The sequence below is a fragment of the Hesperophylax consimilis genome, chromosome 8 (assembly GCF_061612785.1).
Source record: "Hesperophylax consimilis isolate HC1 chromosome 8, BYU_Hcon_1.0, whole genome shotgun sequence".
Classification (NCBI taxonomy): domain Eukaryota; kingdom Metazoa; phylum Arthropoda; class Insecta; order Trichoptera; family Limnephilidae; genus Hesperophylax; species Hesperophylax consimilis.
In genome coordinates this window covers 16984183-17005570 of record NC_142843.1, presented here as the reverse complement: position 1 = coordinate 17005570, position 21388 = coordinate 16984183, and the positions used below count along the sequence as shown (strand labels likewise).

Sequence of the window (21388 nt, the reverse complement as noted above, 5' to 3'; positions counted from 1 at the left end):
AGAGAGTTTTTTTTTTGAATATAAATGTTTACATAACTATCTACACGTAGTCCCTGCTTCTCCATTACAAATATACTCAAAACTTCCGTGGAATCCAAATTTACCTTACTTATAACAATTCGATCTAGCACACTATTTCTTTTATAAAAGAAAGGAAAGATATTTGAATATGCGGTTTCCTATTTTTTTTTTACTGAAGCGAATTATATTTGTGAATCCAAATATCCATTTATTAGAGACTATTGGACGTCCTCCAATGAATCAGTCACGTAGTTAATAATAATATTTGGATGATTTTTATAGCGCCGTAAGTAGCAAGTTCAAGTAGCGCAATTATTCAATCCAAAACGGAAAAATTAAAAATTCATTTCACCAATATTTTTTGAAGTAATGTGTATTACTGTAATCTGTATTCTATTTCTTATTTAGAATTTCGGTGGCGCAGCGCAACGTTCATCAAATAATACATTCCCATCTTATGTTTCCTGGCTTTAATTCACCGTTTTGCGGGCTCACACGGGGCTGGGTCGTAATTAATATCAACAGGGAAATACCCTAAGCTGTCAGATATTATTACGGATTAGTCCAAGATGCGAGTCCTTGAACAGATTAGGGAGTCAGTTTATTAAACAGAAATATAATAAAGTCGGTAATATATGATTGCATCAATAGACTCAGAAGCTAATCAAAAACAGGAATGATTCTATAACTCATGTCTGTAGTGCTTTATGGATGTGTTGAGCAGTCGCACTATGTAAACCTTTCCACATTAAATTGAATTAAGTGAATTAAATGAGGTAATTAGGTGCACATTAACGGTAGGTATAGTATTCAATCATTAATGATAAAGAATTGAGGTAATTACCACAGTAACAAAGGAATTAGTGACCTTCATAGTGAAAGAAGGCGCAAATTCGCACGGTCAAAGAGAGCTACTATATTTTCAACAAAAATCTTTTTCTCGGCTTCAACAAGTAGGTACCAATCTAAAAATATTTTATTCATCTATTATGTAAAATATTCAATAAGATTTTTAATCCATTGAATTAAATAAAGCTTTGCTTTTTGGATAGTTAATTCAGCCTTAAAAGATTTTCAATACGCCATTGAAGTTTAACATTTGATAAACTGAAAGGATTACGTCAGAAGTAACTGATTTTTAATGGAAGTCCATTCACGTTTAACTTTGCTTTGGATTACGGAGTTTCTGGAAAAAAATATCTACAAGTTGAGGGTTGTGACATGACGAAGAAAAGGTGATTAAGAAATTCTAGAGGTCTATTGATGTAATGGTTTTTGTTAATTTTAATTTTTGTGAGATACATTTGTATCCTATAACATTTCACAAAAAAATATTATGGTTTATATTTGCCTATTGAAGAATTTATTGTCCAAAATATATTCAGAAGGAAAAGCATCACTGAAACACAAAGGAAACGAGAAAATTAAAAGGAACAATACGTGAAAAAGTTTTCTGAAAGTGACAGTTGCTATGGCGTGTCGGGATTTTTCTTTCGATTTTGAAGAACTAACTGAAATTGATTGGTCTTTTCATACCGGAAATGCTTTATTATATAAATTGAATTATTTTCTTAGAAATACGATCAGTAATTTTATTGTTCGATCTCTTTGAGAACGGACAGTTGGATTTTCAAATTCTGTCCATTTTCATCGTAAAATCAAATCCGTACAACATCGTTTCTGGCGAGGAATTGCCTGGAGGTAGGGACTTGAGGCGAGTATCTAATCATATTCTGAAATTGAACAAAGTAGAAGTTAAATCTAGTAGAAAAAGTAAAAGAAAACTGATCGAATAGGCATATTCAACATTATCAACAGTACTACTGGATCACCTTCTTGGTTTCAACTCAGTTCGATATCCATTCCCGTAGACTCTGAAATAATTAGTTGCCGTTCTTGGATTAACTAGATACCAATCTCCTTGTCCAGAATATCGAGACATGTCAACCTTAAGTCAAAGCATTATCAACCTCAACTATTGTCAACCTCAAGTCAAATATAAACATATATATTTTTTTAATTTAATGCGAATCAAATTTAATAAATTATTAAGTTCTGCAAGTATTATTTTTGGTGAAAGTCCATATGATTTTGTCAGTTGTTAGGCAAATAACTATATTTTTTTCTATTATATGATTCAATTCTTCGACATGGAAACATTTTTCAAATTTGATATTATTTATTTATTAATTAATTAACGGATTTACGTCCAATATATTACAAAGCGACACGAGATTTGGGACAATGTACAATGAAAGAGTAAAGGATGATATATAAAAGCAGAGACAAACAGGGAAAACATAAGAAAATAGAAATGAAATAGAAGTGTCAAGTTAAGTCAAGACCTTGCTAAAACTAAAGTGATACAAAATATCCTCAATTGCAATTGAATAGTGAGCGACAAAAACATTCTGACTTATACCAAAAAAATCAAGGTCTTGACGTGAGTTGATCATTCTACATATTCTGGACAATGGTGAATTATTAGCATAATTAGTCGAGTGTTGATTGAGGAAGAGCAGTTCTTTATTTCTGAGTCTACGAGAAGGTATATTGAATGAGATTAGTTCTAGTAATGTAGGTAAGTCAATAATATTGTTGATCTTTTTAAAGAAACAAATGACTAGCTTATGTATTACTTTTTGTCTTGTGCTCTCCATTCGCACACTTTTATGTTTTTTTTTCCATTCGTGTAAAGTTGTCTTGTTAAAAGACAATTTTTCCATAAAATAGATTAAATTTGCCTTAAGAACTTCCCGCGTGTATAACTCAAAGTGGACATATAACTTTTTGCACTGATCACAAAAATTTAAAAAAATTAATGTACGCCCCTGGACAGTATTTTAACAAATTTGAAAGGTTCCTGGTCCCTCCTTTACGGTGTATGTAGTTTCTCCAGACTTTTCCCCCTGAATTTACATTAACGTGAATTTAAATAAATTACATTCTACAGTACACGGGTAATCTGAAAGCTTTGATCTTATTGATTAGAAAAATCTTATATTAAGATGAAATTACCCTGATTAAAATAATATTAATAATATAAATTATCGTTACTACGAAGATATTTTTCCAATTAAAAATACTTTATATAAGAGATAGTATAAGAATAAGTGAAAATTAAAGTTGTTATATAAACAAATAGATTATAATCGGTTAAATAAATTTTAATTGAATATATAATTTACTTCTACCAGATCTTGTGTATTTGGATATTTAATGTTATTTTAGGGTAAATGCATGTGTTAAGGACGTATAATTTCTTAAGAGGAAGCTACAAGCCAAAAATGTGTATATTCTTGGTATGCCTTATATTGTCAGGAATGTAGGTAATAGGCATTTTTTATTTATTTTTATTTTTTAAAATATTTATTAAGTAAATAGAAATAATTTGTTCAAATTTATGGTAGTCCCACAAAGCTGTCATATGGCAGCTTGTCTGTAGGTTCTACCAATTAAAAATTCTACTAAAAACAAGTTATATAGGTGGATACATCAAAAAAATTCAAGGATACATGAAATTTTCATACATTAGCCACAGGTTTACCATTTTATGGCATAGTTTCTAATTTTTTTCAAATTTAAGATTTTTATTGATTTTATTGAAAATGTCTGGAATTATATATTCAAGAGTACGGCTTCCATATACATTTAATATTCGATGAGTTTTTAGACCCTTTCCTTCTTTAAATCTTGTGGTATGTTTGTGTACCAGTGGGTGTTTGTATGAGCTTTTCCCCATGTTATCCATTGACATTTTTGGTAATAACCTAAAGAAATATCGATATGAAGTAATGCGTACGATCGATTATTAATATAAAAGTATGGAATCTATCGGGAGCATCTCCTATCCTCTTCCTATTTTCCTCTTCCTCTCCCCTTACTTTAACACCAAATTAATTTTAAGATATTAAAACTTCATTTCCAATGAACTTCCGCATAAGAAACATCTGTGGCTTGACTTCAGTAAACTTGTATATTTATATCTATCATTGTATATTACATAAAAGCTGTTTGTTTCTTACAAAAAAAAATAATAATAGTGAACCAAAGGATACATTTTATTGAAAGTAGGCTGTCTGATCCATATAGTACTTTTAAGTTATGTCTCTGATTGTAAATATTAGATGTGACAATATTTTTTACTATGGCAGTTTGTAAATTTTGAATATATTTAATGTAAATAGTGCTTGCGTGTCCCCAAGTTCGAATTCCGTATCTTAGGATGGATTTGACCATAGAAAAATATAATAGTTTAAGAGTGAAATGAGGCAAAATAAATATTAAATTGTAAAAATTACAAGCTAAGGATCTGAGCTGGTAACAATTTTTATATATTTTTTTATTTTTCTAAAATTTAATTCACAAAAATTATTTGTTTGTCAAGCTATTTTTATTAAAATATCTTGAAAAACAAATAATATTTAACGGATTCCAGAAACGTTCGATTTCAAGCACAAAAGTGGTTTTTATTTAATTTGTAAATAATTTTATAAGACAGCAAAAAAGTTAATCAAGGGAAACTGTCACAGATAATCTTAGCTATAATACAGTACTTTTTCAAAAGTTGTTTACTTAACGCGTTCATACATTTCTCTTGAAATAATATTTTTTAGTAGTTTACATTTATATTTTTTAATGAATAATTGTTTTTTATTTGTATTCTACTCAAGGAGAAAAATAGGAAAACCATAAATTTATTTAAATTTTTGGTATTCATAATGCACACCAATCGTTATAAAGATTAATCAAAATAGTGATTTAGCATTAAGCTTCGCCTTAAAGTGCTTCATGGGGGAATCCGACTTAAGGCAAAAAACATGGGGATCCAAACGACGAGGCGACTGCAATAATTTAGAGTGATTTATGCCGGGGAATATTAATCAGTAGGCGAAATTGATGTCGCAAATCACCTTTAGTTAGTCTAATGTCACTAAAAATGGGTAAACTTTCAAGGTATGTTAGTTTTTACAACTTTTTGTTAAACCGAAGAGTAAAAACAAGTTATGTTAAAACCGTCGAAGTCTAACGTTGAATTTCTAAACAGATGTTTTGGACATGTTCTTGTGGTTAAAAAAACAAGTATTTTAATCATGTTCACACTTTACTTTAAGTAAAGCCTTTAAAAAATCTCGTGTGTAGTGAGAAAGTGTTTTTTATTTATTATTGTTGATTCTTATAAATAATACAAAAAAATCCCGCGCGAAGATTTATGCGTTGTTAGGACAAAATATAAGGCCGACTAGGTCTGGACGCGCAACTGCTGAATTACAAAGTAAATAAACATATTTGTCTTATTTATATGCTTGCATAGTAGTAATAACGAGTATCAACAACAATCGCCACCATTTGCCAACTGTCGTTGCTCTATTATGGCGTGGCAGTGACTAGTTCGCTTGACACCTCAAAATCCGTCAGGCTATATTGGTAATCTAGTATTCGACGCAACTTTTATATGCTTTTATTATTTATTATTTATTATTTATTAACGCCCTATCGGGCTTTTACATAGTAAGTTGACAGTTTATGTATTTAAGTGTAACATGTACATGGATAAAATAGCTAAATATAATTTACTCATAAGGTATTTAGAAAATAATATGGTTTAGTAAATCAAAGTATGAAAACAAGATCTTTTTTAAAGCTAATAAATATTACAAGTTAATAACTAGCAAAAAGGTCTAAAATTAGTTGCCTTTTGAAACTCTCAAAGTTATTAACACCAAATATGTCGATAAGTTTACAATATTTGTTTGCAAGGTGATGAATTCTTGGAATTGGTGAGTACAAAGAGTAGTTAGTATTGAGGTTATTGTTACATTTAAAAGTGTCTATGCTTCGAGTTTGTCTGGCAGGTACATTCATATAAATTAATTCCAATAATTCAGGGCTGTCAATGAGATATTTGATAATTTTGAATAAAAATAATATATCAGTTAGAACTCTTCTATCCGATAGTTTGAGAAGTCTGGTTTCGGTACGTAAGTTATTATAATTATATAATTATTATAATTATAGCTGTATATGCATTCCCAAAAACCATGTAAATACGATACAAACATATAATAAAGAGGAAGCTTAAATTTCCTATACAAGACGGTGTTTGCGAAATTCAAACGGAATGGAGACCTAAAATATCAGGCGAGTGTAAGTGAGACAGCGCGCTGGGCCAGTGGGCTAAATGGAACCTTTGTTTCTATTCAAATTTGCATAGAAGGTACATCTCTTTTTCTTCTTTATTGAATGGTTAGAAAACGTATAGATTTTTTGACCCACCGCATTTAGGAAGTACATAGACGACCTCCGTGGTAGAGCGTACCAAAATAGCCCAATTTTAGTATTATTATCATGAAGCATTCTTACTGCTTGTCTGTTCCGGTAAAAACGTGTTATTATATTTCAGATTAGATATAACGCAGGTGAAACGGACGTGTTATTACAGATACAAATACGATATGGAATAAGCTAAAAGCGTGACAATATGACAGGTGACCTGTCAATCCAAAGCAACACTATTGATACAAAAGAGTTATCCATAAAATTTGGAGGTGGCTTCACCCGGTTGCTATTTATGGATGGGTGTAACGTTTTTAAAGCCACATTCACAATTTCCCAGAAACCTATTATTTTCAAAGAAATTTTCATTTCAAATACCCAATAACGTGCTGTTAAAATTAATTAACCACTTAAAATTTGTTTAGATTTAATTTTACGTTTAGTTTAATGTAGGTGGAGATCAAATTTTTATCACAGAACCGTTAAATCTGTCCCTTTTCTTTAGAAAATTATTTATTTTATAAATTGTAAAGCATGAAAGAAAACAACTAAGCTCGGTGTATACTTCTAACAGTATCGTGGAATACTTTGTTGATGAGATGCCATCACATAAAACGCAAAGATGCAAATAAAGTCTAAATTTTAACGACGTAAGTGAAGAAGCCACGCACAAAAATATGCGTCACGCGGCCCTAGTGTGTTGGACAGAACTACGGTTGAATTCGCCCTAGCAAATCTCTAAAATAAAAATCATCCGCGTCTTGACGGCGGATACATCTGCCCACTAACTGTGTGACAGGTAGGATAGGGTGAGGCCGGTCAGACTCTCTCGACCCAATGCTTTGCATCACAGTTGGAGGGATGGATGCATACGTCACTCCTGGACATACTGACTGCCAGATTCCTACCCACCCCTCGTGTCTTTTCCTTCCTAGAACTTCCTATCCTTTATTTCCTTAAATAGACCCACCACCCAGCATCCTGAAAGATGATATAGGCCCCAGGGAAATTATTTTCCTCAGGGCCTCCTGTCTGGGGTTAATGTAAAAAAAAATACAGTGTGTGGCAAGCCTACGCACGGCGGAAGTGAAACATTTAGTATTCTTCTCTCTCTCTCTCTTCATTTCATATTATTATTATTCAGAATGCTGTACATTATAGTTTTAAAAAGCATAAATTTATTTATAGGCGTGTTGTTAACAAATGAATATTTAACTAGATTCCTAATATTGACTTATTTATAAGTAGCATGTGATAAAACAAAATTAAAAGTTATAAAAATACGGGATTCGAACCCGGGTCCTGCATAACGAGTGTCGAACGCTCTGCCTCTAGACCACGAGGAGAGGTATCTCGCGCGACGAGAACCGCGTATAACGTGTGCTCCTCAATCGACTTTTAACGTGTAAATTTTCGTTTTCAAACACGGCAAATGAATAATATCACATAACGTCTCGTTAACGCTTTATATAGGGTCGAATAGAAGATATAAAAATATTTCCGTATATTCGTCCGTATATTAATTAATAATGGGTGTGTTTTTTACTAAAAAAAACTTGTCACGCACGTCTGCGAGAATAATTAGTCACGTTATCGGCCTTGATTAGTAATTTTAATGATTCAAAATAAAAATAATTTATCAAAATACCGAGCGACTCTACCGGCTCGATTTGTAAGCTATATTTCGAAAAAAATATCATATAGGTACCGACCGTCAATTGTAGCCAATTACTAGAGTGAACACCTGCCGGTCTAGAGTCTCACTAAATGGATTTAGACATTTCGGGAGACTATCGGTTAAAATTAACAAATTTATGGAATTTTTAAAAAAATTATTTAAAAAAATGTAGTTATTTTCTTATATGTATGCCTGACAAAGTCGCAGCACGAGAGCATTTTATCACTTTTCCTCGTATTAAAAAAATCACAAAAAGAAAAAATTTTTTTGTTAAAGCGGGGATCGAACCTCGGTTCTTCACGACGACAATCGGGCGCTCTGCCTGTAGACCGCGAAGTTGAGTTTGGAGAGTGACCTAAACTAGGTATATAATATTAGCTAGGCTCCTATAGCGAAATGATCCCCGTTTTTCGTGACGGTCATGAGTCGGTTTTACTCCGGTCCTCGAAAATGCATAACGCGCGTAAAGAAGTTTCACTTCAAAAAACCTCTAAAAGTTACTAATTCATCGTCTAGAACAGGGGTCTCCAAACTTTTCAGCCGGAGGGCCACATTGACTACTCCAGTGAGTTCGGAGGGCCAAAACTGTTTTAATTTCTAGACACCCATATTTACGTCCACGGGGGGGGGGGGGAGTAAAAGTAAAAAGTGGAGAATAAATTTTCCAGGGATCATATTTCTTCATAAATCATTTCACTCCAATCCCCCAGATATGACGTGAAATCCGTTAAGTTGTCAACACTGCGCTTACGCTAGTGTTCAATTACTAAATTGTGTTGTATTGTATTGTCACAACTGCGACGCTTGCGACATCTCGTGGTTACACGCGGAAATAAGTAGTGGCAGTACCCTATATCCATCGCTAGCGGCGAGACCGGCGACCGCGAGTCAGTCCACCTGTGGAAACCGAATGAAGCGGACCTGTCTGTTATGAAATAAGGTAGTGCGTTACTCCTTTAAACGTGTTTGTGTGTTTTTAGAAGACATCTGTGTAACAGTTTTTTGATTAGACTGTTTTTTTGGTGTGATTTACTATGGAAAGTATAGCAAAGAAGCGAAAAGTAGACCGCGAGTGCAGAACATTCAAAGATCAATGGAACTTTCAATATTTCGTAATTGAGTCCAATAAGAAAGTGCTATGTTTGATTTGCAATGAAGCCATAGCCGTTCTCAAAGAGTATAATGTTAAACGTCATTATGAAACGAAACATTTTCAAAAATACTCACAATATACGGGAAGTTTGCGGACAGAAAAATTTGAAGCTCTGAAGCGTGGATTAAAATCGCAGCAATCTTCGTTTACGAAACTCAATAATGAACAAAAGGCTGTAACTCGTGCCAGTTTTTGTGTGGCTCTTGAAATCGCAAAACGTGGAAAACCTTTCACCGATGGAGAAATGATCAAAGAATGTGTAATTGCAGTAGCCGAAGAAATGTGCCCTGAAAAGGTAAATTTATATAAAACTCTCAGTTTGTCAGCAAATACTGTAGCGCGGAGGGTAGAAGACATCGTAGAAAATATATCATCTCAACTGTCTGACAAAAATGGACATCTTGAGTGGTATTCTCTGGCCTTGGATGAATCAACGGATGTGTCAGATACTGCTCAGGTGTTGATTTTTATTCGAGGAGTGGATAAAAGCTATGAAGTGTATGAAGAACTTCTTGATATTGATAGTATTCACGGCACAACTACTGGTGAAGATATTTTTAAGGGTGTTGAAAATGCCTTTATTAAAAAGAATCTTCGATGGAAAAACTTGAAATCTATCACAACTGACGGAGGAAAAAACATGTGTGGTAAAAATAAAGGAGTAGTGGCTCTTGTGTCAAAGGCTGTTGAAAATGATGGTGGTTCAAAACCATTAGTCTTACATTGTGTCATTGAACAAGCGTATTCTGCGTATTATACTTATCACTAAGCTTTGCCTAGCATGTAAATAAAACCAAGATACTATCATTCTGAGTTTTTTTATCCACCTTATCACAATCACAATTAAAACAATAAGACCAGGGGGCGATTTTGCCACGTATCGTTTCGCGCGTATATTGCATTCAGAAGGAGCGTGAAACGCGCGAGCATTTGGAACCATTCCTTGTCACAATTTTGCCGCTCCATTTCCCTTGATACGTGTACTCCCTCTGCAGTTCCCGCGTAAACTGGACGTAAGTCTGGCGAACTACACACGATTTGCGCCCGTATTTTTCGCGCGATACTTGTGGACGCAATGTATTGGTGCCCAGTACCTCGCCAATGAGCATATATATTCGCACGAAAAAATTCGCGGTGAATTCGCCCCTTCTGAGTAAGGTCTTAGCCATTAGTTGTCGCGGGCCTGATTGATGAAAATGGTCATAAGATGTCGCGGGCCGGATGGATGACACTGGCGGGCCGGACACGGCCCGCGGGCCGTAGTTTGGAGACCCCTGGTCTAGAAAATAAAAATCTGGTGCTCACTGCTAATTTTATAGTTGAAAAACGTTTCATAAAATTTTAAACCGTATTACATAAAATGTTTTAATGGTTAGGTACTGTATTAATCTTTAATATAAATAACTTACATATTGTAGGGATCGGTCTAACAAATATAATATATTAACTAATGAATTCGTCGGAATTAATTAAATTGTGAGCCTTGATAAAAACCCCGTTATTAGTCTTGTGTCACCTTAAGAAATCCGTTCTTGAGAAAAACAACTTTAGAATTATTATTTTGGGTCAGTAATAGAAATTTCTACTTAAAATATATAATATGTCACGTTGTCTGACATAGAAATATGAGTTGTAGGATTTTCAATATCGCGGTCAGGTCACGCTATTGCTAAATCGTAAATGTTGCCCGGGGACCGAATAATAAGGCAGTTGGGAAGGTCGTAATAAATTTATATCCTAGTTGGAGGATGCATATTAATAAGTTGGCAGAATAAATGCGATGTAATGCATTGGAAACCTTAGTGAAACCCAATGATTATTGTCTAGTTATATCTCCCTTCTCGAAAGAATAAACCGATAGAAGTTTGATGTTTATTGAACTGCCACTGAAAACTCCATTGTTACGTCTCTGATTGTAGACGACATCAGTAGTCGAGTGCTCAACATCGTAGGATACGAATCGAGAGGTCACGGGTTCGAATCCCAGTATCCGTAAATGATTTTTAAAAATTAATTTGTGTTATCTCACATTTAATTAATATTATATAATTTGTATATTTGAGGCACATTCCAGAGTGAAAGATACTCTTAGTAACGTCTTGTGAAAAACCACCATTCAGAAATGAAACGTAGCTTAAAAAAAACCATTTATTGGAAAACCAATATGTCACCCCTAGTGGTTCGCTACGTTTGGTAACTTAGTAGGGGTGCCCGGGTTCATCGGGGGTGTGTTCAGGTAGTGGCTGTAGATGCGCCTACCCACCTACTGGGTTGAGGGCCAGATCGGGAGAGGGTGGTTTAGGGAGACCCTTTGACTTCTCCAGTGTTATATAGATACAAAAATAATGTTTGGTGACCTGATCTGAATAGCTAGATACTTCCCAAACCCTCATTTCCTCCTCTCCCCAATCTAATCCCCTTTCCAACACTCTTCAGCCTCACAACATACACCAATTTCAAAGGGAATGCCCAATGCCAAGCTTCAAGCAGTTGGCATCCTTGTGCGGTGTTCACTTTTAAAAATCCTTCTTTTACGAGATAGATGGAGAGGTGAATACGTCTTCCATTAATTCAATACGAATAACATAATAGATGTAATAAACCTGCTTAAATGAAACGTTTAGCATCATTTAATAAACGTATTTTTCACGTCGACAATCTAATATAATTGGCTTATAATTTTTAATCTATGTTAAATGCGAATAATTGAATAATGAATGATAAAGAACGTACTTAGAACCGGGGGAAAATACGATCTCCATAAATGCCATTAATTTTTCGATTATACATAATGATGATTTTTTTTGGAATGCTTCAAAGAACATTACCATATGTATTATTATTTTTTTGATAAATTAATGTTTTTAAGACAAGATTTTATTTATGCATAGCACAAAGGATAACAATTATTTTTATAAGCAATAATTGTTCGCCTGAAACACTCATCCACATTGAAAAAATAAAATAAAATAAAGTTGGTTGTTCTCAGGTGAAAAAAATGTAACAAGCAGTAATTGTTGAATGAAACACTAGCATATATTGAATAATTTCGCGGGTAAGAGACAAGCCTCCATAGCTCAGTGGTCAGAGCTTTCGACCGGAAATCGAATGGACACGGGTTCGAGTCCCGTTGGCGTCATGTATTTTTTATCAGGAGATTTTTTCAATGTGGATGAGTGTTTCAGGCGAACAATTATTGCTTATAAAAATAATTACCATATGTATTTAAAACAATTCTTATTATTAAGACGGTAACTCGACTTCCATACTATATTAAATGTGCTTAATGCTTTTTAAGTGAATTCAAATTACGTAGTTGAATTTCTATTTGAATTAAACTTAGTAAAATTTGAATGTAAGATAAAATCGAAACAAGATATTAATTGCTAAAGCTCATACACAAAATGTACAGGATGCGGCAAACCAGACAATGCAAAAACAAACAGTGCAGTTTTGAAAGGCTCTTACTTAACTTACAGAAATGGGGTTTATTTAATTTTATTTGGTACACCATGCCGTTTTATGAATCAAGTCGTGAAGATGACATCAGAAAGCGGATCGCCCCCAGCAGGGGTACATTCATGAAGGCGAATTCTGAAGTTTTCGGCAACATTTTGATGTTCATATCTGTGTTCTGTCAAAATGGTGTATTGTACGTAAAATTTTCTCGTAAATTATTATTTACGTAAATAATATTAAATATCAATATTTTTCAAAATCGTAAATGCAAAAAGTTGTTGTTTATTATCATTAAGTTGAATCAAATCATTGTTTCAAACGGTAGTCGTAGGTAAATATTTACCGGAACAGCTATTTTTAAGAAACGTCCGGACGGCAAAACCCCAGTGTTGTCCGGACCAAACCAAGGTAACGACTGAAAACGGCACGACCCTCCCGAGAAAATGAGAACCCACCCAGGTTCCTACTCCCAACACACGGAGTGTACCGGACCTTTAAAATAGCACTATCTGTTTTGCTGAACCGTGTACATAATCTATGTTCACGAACAAAATATTTTCTTATTACATCATCAAATTAAAGTGTAGAATGGTTTGGTAAACATATTATTATAATCATAAATAATATTTTTTTTGTAAACAGTACCTAACTACTGTTTGTAATAATTACTATTTTCATACCTTTTTATTCATGCACGAAACGAAGAATCCACAAATCACATGTCATTGAAACTTACCTGAAACAAAAAAAAGTTCAATTTAGCTTTCAGATAATTACCTTATTTCTAAAATATTAAATGAAGCAATAAGAAAAACCTTTTTAATTTATTAATAACTATTAAAAAAGATATTTCAAGATTAATTTGTAAATATAATGAAAATATAATAAAGCTCCAAAAATTAATTATAATTCAAATACATCATTTTTATTCGAAACAGTTTTCACATTAAGCAGTCTTCCAAATTAAGAGAAGTAATTACTAAAATATTAACGGTCACAAAACAGGAAATTAATTTTAAAACTATGGTTTCCAGCATACGAAACTCATTTAAAATTTTTCTTTGAAACCTATAAATTTCACAACCTACTAATAAATAATCTTAATTTTTTATTTAAATTACAGGCCTTTCAGTATACTGGCATTACAGTTATGGTAGGAAGATGCTAAAAAGCCGATAATTTTTCTTTTACGCAAAAAATTAAGGAAAGACATTATTCCAACCTAATATTTTATACGAGTCAAGTATTTCCCGGTAGGTACAATTTATAACCGATACACAAAAAATATTTAAGAACATTAAAAAAAGGCTTCCGTTTTAAAAATTCAAACATGAAGCCGGATCTCGTTAAAAGAAAAGGAAACGAAAAAATCTGCAGCCGTAAAAAAGATAAGGCAATAAAAATCGTTTAAGGATCATATTCACTTAGGTGTTCTCTTTTATTGATCCTTAATATTTAGAATCTGACAGCAAAGGAAATACATTTTCGGTTTGACAATCACGTTAGGCAAATTATTCTTTATTCATGAATTCATCTCAGTCGTTGATTAAATACCAACTGGTATAACAGTGAAATTAATATTATGAGAGTAATTCAAATATGAAAGTAAGATCGGTAAATTGTATTGTGGACATAGGTTATATTTATAATACAGGGAAAAAGATTCCAATATAACCATATTGACACTATTCCCCATGCTCTAGTGAAATATACCTAGAAACAGACCTGGTGAAAAAAGGTGGTATCCGAATGGAAAAAAGGGTATATGAAAAAAGTATAGAGCCAGCTTAAAATATTGTGGATGAGGTCGAATCCCACCTTGGATAGGAAACCCGTTGCCAGTGAAAGCCGATAATTTATTCTGAAAGTTTGTTGTTATACAGCTGCTGTATATATGCACTATAGATCCTTACTAATATAAAAATCCCTTCACAACCGTTAAACTGTGTTTTTCTTGTATGAAGTATAAATTGTATAAAAACTGTAAAATAGTAGATTCGATTTGGTACTAAGTAATTGTTTTGAAGCCCTTTTTTTAAATCTGGCAACATCGCATTTGGCATCGAGCAACGATTCTACGTATATGTGTTGGTGATTATTTTTCTTCCGGTATTGAGGGTCACAGCTATTTTCACAAGCTATTATTTTTCTTCATAAAATGGTCAATTTACAATTAATTTCGTATAATTCAATACATTTACACTTATTTGTGTTATTTTTCGTTACTTTATGTTAAGTATTTATTCAATAATTGCATGTTGTAAAACGTACTTTAATTTTATATAAAAAAGTTGTGTTAAACGATTATAACAACATTAAGATTGTATTTTATTGTCTTTATTTTATAAGAACTTCATAACAGTGATATTTTTAATAACATAAATGCTTTGTAAGTGGGTAAGCATATGTTAAAGAAATAAACGTTTTAAGATGTGCAAGTAATGGTTCAAATTTTTTGTTTTTTTGTTGTTGTAGTTAATCTGCGAATTAAAAGCAACTTCAAAATTATTGCATGAAAATGGTAAAAAGTGAAATGATATTTTTCGTGCAAATTCCAGAATGTGATTTACGATTTTTGAATTCTCTGAAACTTTTAATTTAAATTAAAAATGCTGTGGCAAGTTTTTATTCAAATTTTTACCTGTTTGATATTTAAACATTGCAATTAAGGAATATTTTAAATACACAAATATAAAAAAGTTGTTATATCTATTTTCTAGAATCATTTTTTTACTACATCTTTAAAATGAAGAAACTTATAGAACATTTAAAATACCTTGGAAAAATTTCCGAAATTCGATGAGAAATTATTATTATTTCATGTTTATGCAACATATAATAAATTAATTTTTCTGTCTGGAAAAGCATCTTTCCATGAACTGTTTTAAGTCAATTAAAATAATATATAATATGTTTAATTAATAATATGTTTTAAGTCAGTTTTTATTTTACGTTTCATTTAGTAAGGTTTTCACATGCACGATTGTTTATCAATTGTATTATATTTCACCACGTTTATTATTAAGGCTGATAATGTTTTTTTAAATAGATATATGTTAAAACTGAACGCCTGTGTTGTAACTAGGAAATAGGTCACTTAGATTTAAGTATTTGAAGTGCTGAAGATTTTTACGACTTCTCGAATAGCTTTTATCGTTCTGGATCTGAAATTTCTTCTATTACACCCAATATTACCACGATTTGAAGAAAAAGCAGATATATCTGTGATATTTAAATAAGTTTTAGTCAGTGAATAAGTTTTGTGATAACAAGTGTTACAAACATGATTTTGCCGAGCATTTATGTCAAATCTGAATATATATCCAAAATCCTAGCATCAGTTTGGCGAATTACAATGCTTCATTTCCTCACAACTTTATCATAAATTTACAGCTGTACCATATTCCTAAAAGCTAGCATTGACAGTGGAAACATTTGGCGAATTCAAATCGCGTGTATGCTCAATTAACATCTTTTGACAGATCTGTCGGAGTATGGTATGTAAATGTCTGCAAGGACGGTACGTGATCATAATAATAGTCTAATACATATTCAGGTCTGTGTAAAGTGTATACGTCTGTCATTCACTTAAAGTATAATAAACTTGTACCTTATAACCCGATCCACTATCAGCGAGTGCTTGAGGTATTCAAGTGCACGGTATATTATTTTACGAGAGGTACAGTAATAATATATTTTACTTCCAACTTTATATTTTCATTATCTTAAGTAGGCACATAGTATATTTGAACAAAGAAAACTAAATAAAAATGTTTTTAGTTTCTAAACATATAAATAAATCTTTCTTCTTTTTAAACAATTGAAAGAAGCAGAGCAAATAATTTGGTCTCTTGTCATATTTCCTGGCATATTTCAACGCATAACTCACGGTGTAAATGACATCGCGATGTCCAAATCAACATAGTTGTGCAGACCTACAAACTATAGCCCTAAAATGTTGTGCCTATTGAATGACGTCAGAGTGCAGGGAGATTTAGCTGCTTTACAGATAAGAAATAATAAAACCCTGCGCGTTAATTGTGAGCGGTATACGACTAGAGATCTGGAGAGGAAGTTGACAGAAGGAAAACAACCGGAAATTAAATCTATGGACGACAGAGTGCAAAATTCGCCAATAAAATGTGGTCAAGGGAATCCACGATAGCAGTCAACACAATACTACTGATAGGAACCTACCTTGATGTTTGGCAGTAAGGTTTTGAACCAGCAGGGGACAAGAGAATAATGAATGGATTGTACATGATTTACCAATTAGGAATTTTCACGATAAAACCTTGAATATTTCCGATATGCATATTCTCTACAAAACAGACATTGAAAATATAAATATTTTACGAAAGATTTGGCGTCAAGCGCAATCGTGTTTAAATCAGGCTCACGTTGCCATTTTCATACAAACGCTATTCAAATTATTATTTTTTTTAATTATTAAAAAAAATACTCATCTAGGTTCAACGTCAAGCAAATAAAAATATTGAACATTTTACACAATTACATCGACATTATAGTTTCGTATCTGTGTGGAGGGTTTTTTAGGGAAAGGGAAGTGAGGAAGGAGAGGAAGGTGATGTTATCTGAAACCAAATTTCCCCAAAACTCTGGAAAGCAAGGAATTTCCATTACCTTTTTTCCGAGCTGAAAACAAGGAACTTATATTATTATCGGGGCTGATGTGTGACATGGTGATGGACAATGTAATGCTGTCCGAAACGTTGACTAAAGAGGTAGGTAAACTAACATGGCATAATACCCCCAAAAATAAATCACCATAATACTTTTGGCAATGAAAATCTCAATTCATATCGAACTCATATTATATTTATTGTGACGGCTGGATTTATTTTTTGACATTCGTCATAGAAGATTATCTTGGAAAATTTTGCGTCCTTTTTTGGGAATTTATTGTTTGCATCATATGACGGACTTGTCATTATATTGAGCCGGGAAACATTGTTTTAATATAATTATATTATTTGAAATATACGCTCATAAAAGATATAATAAAATGATTATAGTAGTCCCAGAGAGATGTCGTACGTGACATCATCTTCTCGTATTTACTGTTTTTTGGTTTTCGTATAAAACGTGTGAGAAGGAAGATTTTATACACCGCTTCGGTAGCGGCGTTTCGAAGCAGTTATGACACCTGCTTCTTAGAATAAAGGACAATGTATTTTAATCTAATTTGATTTTTTTTGCAGTCCAATAATTGCTTTTTAATACTTGACTTAAATATTTCTTGAACCTAATGAAAAATAATCTTAAGGCGAAGCTTAATGCCATATCACTATTTTGATTAATCTTTATAACGAATTGGTGTACACTATGAATACCAAAAAATATGCTTTAGATAAACTGAAGGTTTTCCTATCGTTTCGCTTGAGTAGAATACAAATAACAAAATAAATTACTAAATAAAAAATATAAATGTGAACTACTAAAAAAAATAATTTTTCAATAGAAATGTATGAACGCATAAAGGAAACAACTATTATAAATACAGCATTATTGCTAAGATTATCTCTGACAAATTCACTTGATTAACTTTTTTGCTTTATTATAAAATTATTTACAAAATAAATAAAAAACAGTTTTGAGCTTGATATCGAACGTTTCTAGACTCCGTTTGTCAAGCGATTGTAATGCCTATTACCAACGATATAAGGTATACCAAGAATATACACATTTTTGGCTAGTAGCTTCCTCTTAAACTTTACTTATTTTTTTTTTTCAATTTTACTTTGCGCAACTAACTAACTAACCATCACACCGTTTCCCCGCAGGGGTAGGCAAAGAGGACGGAACGTCAAAAAACTCGGTCTTGGCACACACTTCTTGCCTCATTCACATTATAGATCTTTTCTCATTACCCATTCAATGTTATTAGTTATTGCTATGGTCGGCACTGACAGTTTCTTACATGTGGTCTCTTTGAGCAGAGGTTGTCGTATATTTCGGTGCCAAAAGTCTTCCTTGAGTTTTTGGTCTTGCGTCATTACTATGGGGGAGAGGTACATTGATGGTTTTGATAGATGTATTATTTTTAGGCCTACTTTGAGGTATAATTGCCTGACATTAAGAACTCTTAAAGACCGAAAAATCAACTTTGTTGGATGCCTGAAGGACTTTAAAAAATATTGTTATGATCACCGCACATTGCTCCCAACCATCTGGAGCCAGTGAGACTATGGCATCCCCAATTGGGGTATATTGTGAAACTGAAGGTAGTGGGGAGGGAAAGGAGATGGAGAAGAGGATGGTGGGGTACCTGGCTGTCCAGCTCTGGTCACCAAACACGGCTAAAACCATTTCAAGCTATGTTTCAATTCTGAATGGTGGTCTAAAACAAGGGGGATACTGAAAGTATCTTCCACCCTAGAAGGTGCCGCAAATATATTTTATATTATTTAAACGATAAAATTGTGAAATCAAATAAAATTTACTCGATTTAAACCCGCGGCCTTCGCGAAATATTTGAAGTATTTTTTATATTTTTCTCACCTTTAAAAAAACTGGATTTATTCAGAAGTGGAGTCCACAACTGTCCGAAATTTGGGAGTAAGTTGCTAACATTCCAAGGAAATATAATATTGAGTAGTTTATTTAGAAAAAAACGTCAATTTTAATGCACTAACACAAAGTATGTTTTTAGTTTTCATATAAAATGTATTATTATTGCTTTAAAGTATTTCAATGTAAACTAATAATGTGGAAACTTTTAAAATGAAATTAAGTTGACGAAGTTCTTAAAGGAAATACCACAGAATTCTCTCAAGCAGGATATAACTAGCAGTCTCTACTTAAGTTATTATATTCATACCACCCATGTAACCCAAGTGATTGCTTCCGTGGAAAAGTTACTTCCAAAGTATGAAAGATGCAAACTAAATTACGGAACGACGAAATTCAAGCATCTTATTCTGTACTTCGTTCAAAGTAATTATGAAATTATGTTTCTGTTAAAATTGTTTAACAGTGTTATGTAAGACAACCAAGTTTTTAAATTTTGTTTTCGAAGTAGGTATTTTATAGTCCTTGTTTATGGAAATAATTAAAAACAATAATATAGACTGATTTGGTAAAACCCCCAAAGGAAAAAAATGAAAACTTTACAGGAGACAATAAAAACGAATATTTACTAATTCGTAAAACCAATTAAAAATCTTAAAGTTATACGAATGTTGTTATTTGTTTGTCGAAATTTGATGTAAAATATTGCATTTCCATTAATAATGAAGAAATGTTTTAGTATCTAATAATTTCATACGAAAGTATTAGTATCGGGTAATTTCATTTGAAAGTTTTAGTATCGGGTAATTTCATACGAAAGTTTTAGTATCGGGTAATTTCATTTGAAAGTTTTAATATCGGGTAATTTCATACGGAAGTTTTAGTATCGGGTAATTTCATACGAAAGTTTTAGTATCGGGTAATTTTAAATGAAAGTTTTAGTATCGGGTAATTTCATACGAAAGTTTTAGTATCGAGTAATTTCGTACGATATTTTCTCGAAATAACCTAAAATTAATGGTACAAATACATTTAGTTTTTGATATTTTAAATGTCTTAATCCGCAAAAAATACTTTCTGAAACGACTAGAAGTAACAAAAAGTGGCTTGAAGGATTTACCAAAACACAGTCGATATTGTTTAAATTATAATATTATTTTCATAGTTTTTGGGTTATTATGCAGTGTTACGCAACAGCTTATTGTGAAAATAATAAATCAAATGCAAACATTATTAAAAAAATATATATTTTATGGTTTTTGTACATACTTTAGGCACTTACCCTCTTACTAACACATGTGTTTTAAATATTATGCAACTGATAAACAACCATTCACGTATAGTCAACGGTTGTTTAACAGTTGTGTAAAATAAAATCACGTTTATTAGAAAGAGGGTAAGTGTCTGTTGACTACGATTAATTTCTACAATATTACCACTATTGTTTAATGAAAATATACGCTTTCTAGAGATAACAATTTGCTTCAAATTTAAACAGTTTTTGATACTAAAATCGATAATCTTTGCAAAAACATAAACCTTTCTATAGAGTGGGACGAAGTGCTTAAAGATGGTCTGACCCCATATGAATCGGTAATCTCCGCAACAATGATATAGACTCACTGAGGAGGCAAATCGTACTGTTAACAGGGCAATGCCACCTTAGAAAACAGATGAAGCAAGACATACATAAGGAATTTCACTAAATGAACTGAGATACTTCTGTTAATGCCTTGGTATAGGTAATTAAAATAATTCAAAAGCAAGCAAAAAATAATTTCTTCCAAAAGTTGTCACTGGACACTCAGCCTAGTAACCAACCAACCCATCACCCTGAGCCTAACTGTCCTATACCTACTGATTTTTCATGTTTTATGTTGAAAAAAAAATAACAAAAATGTTCCCGGAATCCATAATTTCAATCACATTTTTTACTCGAAATAGGAATCACTGTTTTCAGGTTCAAGTTTCAGGGAAGCAAGAAAGGAGTAAATAAAATAATAAATAATAAAATGATATTAATAATACTTCCCAATTCTCAAAAAATCAGTTCTTTCGATTTTGGAAACAAATTTTGATTCCCTCGTACATATGCCAGTTTTTTCCAATTTGTTTAAAATTTTCGAGTCATATTGAAGCGTAGAGCTATCCAATTAGAGGCGCTATTGCGTACTAATTCGTCAAAACGTGATCCACATCAGAACCACAGCGGTGCGCGTAGACCGAATTCGGTAATTATAGCTTTTTAATTAGAGCATTGGGAACATGGA

General features: G+C 32.5%; 1 protein-coding gene across 2 annotated transcripts in view; it reads right to left on the bottom strand.

The window, feature by feature from the left end:
* Positions 1-21388, bottom strand: part of LOC149421636 (G protein-coupled receptor dmsr-1-like) — a 418612-nt gene that overhangs the window by 104247 nt on the left and 292977 nt on the right. Inside the window, exon 3 of one of the 2 annotated variants that reach the window (XM_089634958.1) lies at positions 13190-13323. The exons of the other annotated variant lie outside the window; for it this stretch is intronic. Coding sequence (XP_089491084.1) covers positions 13310-13323 — 14 coding nt within the window. The 3' untranslated portion in view covers positions 13190-13309. Of the gene's footprint in view, positions 1-13189; positions 13324-21388 lie in introns of those variants that run through there. 2 annotated transcript variants of the gene reach the window in all.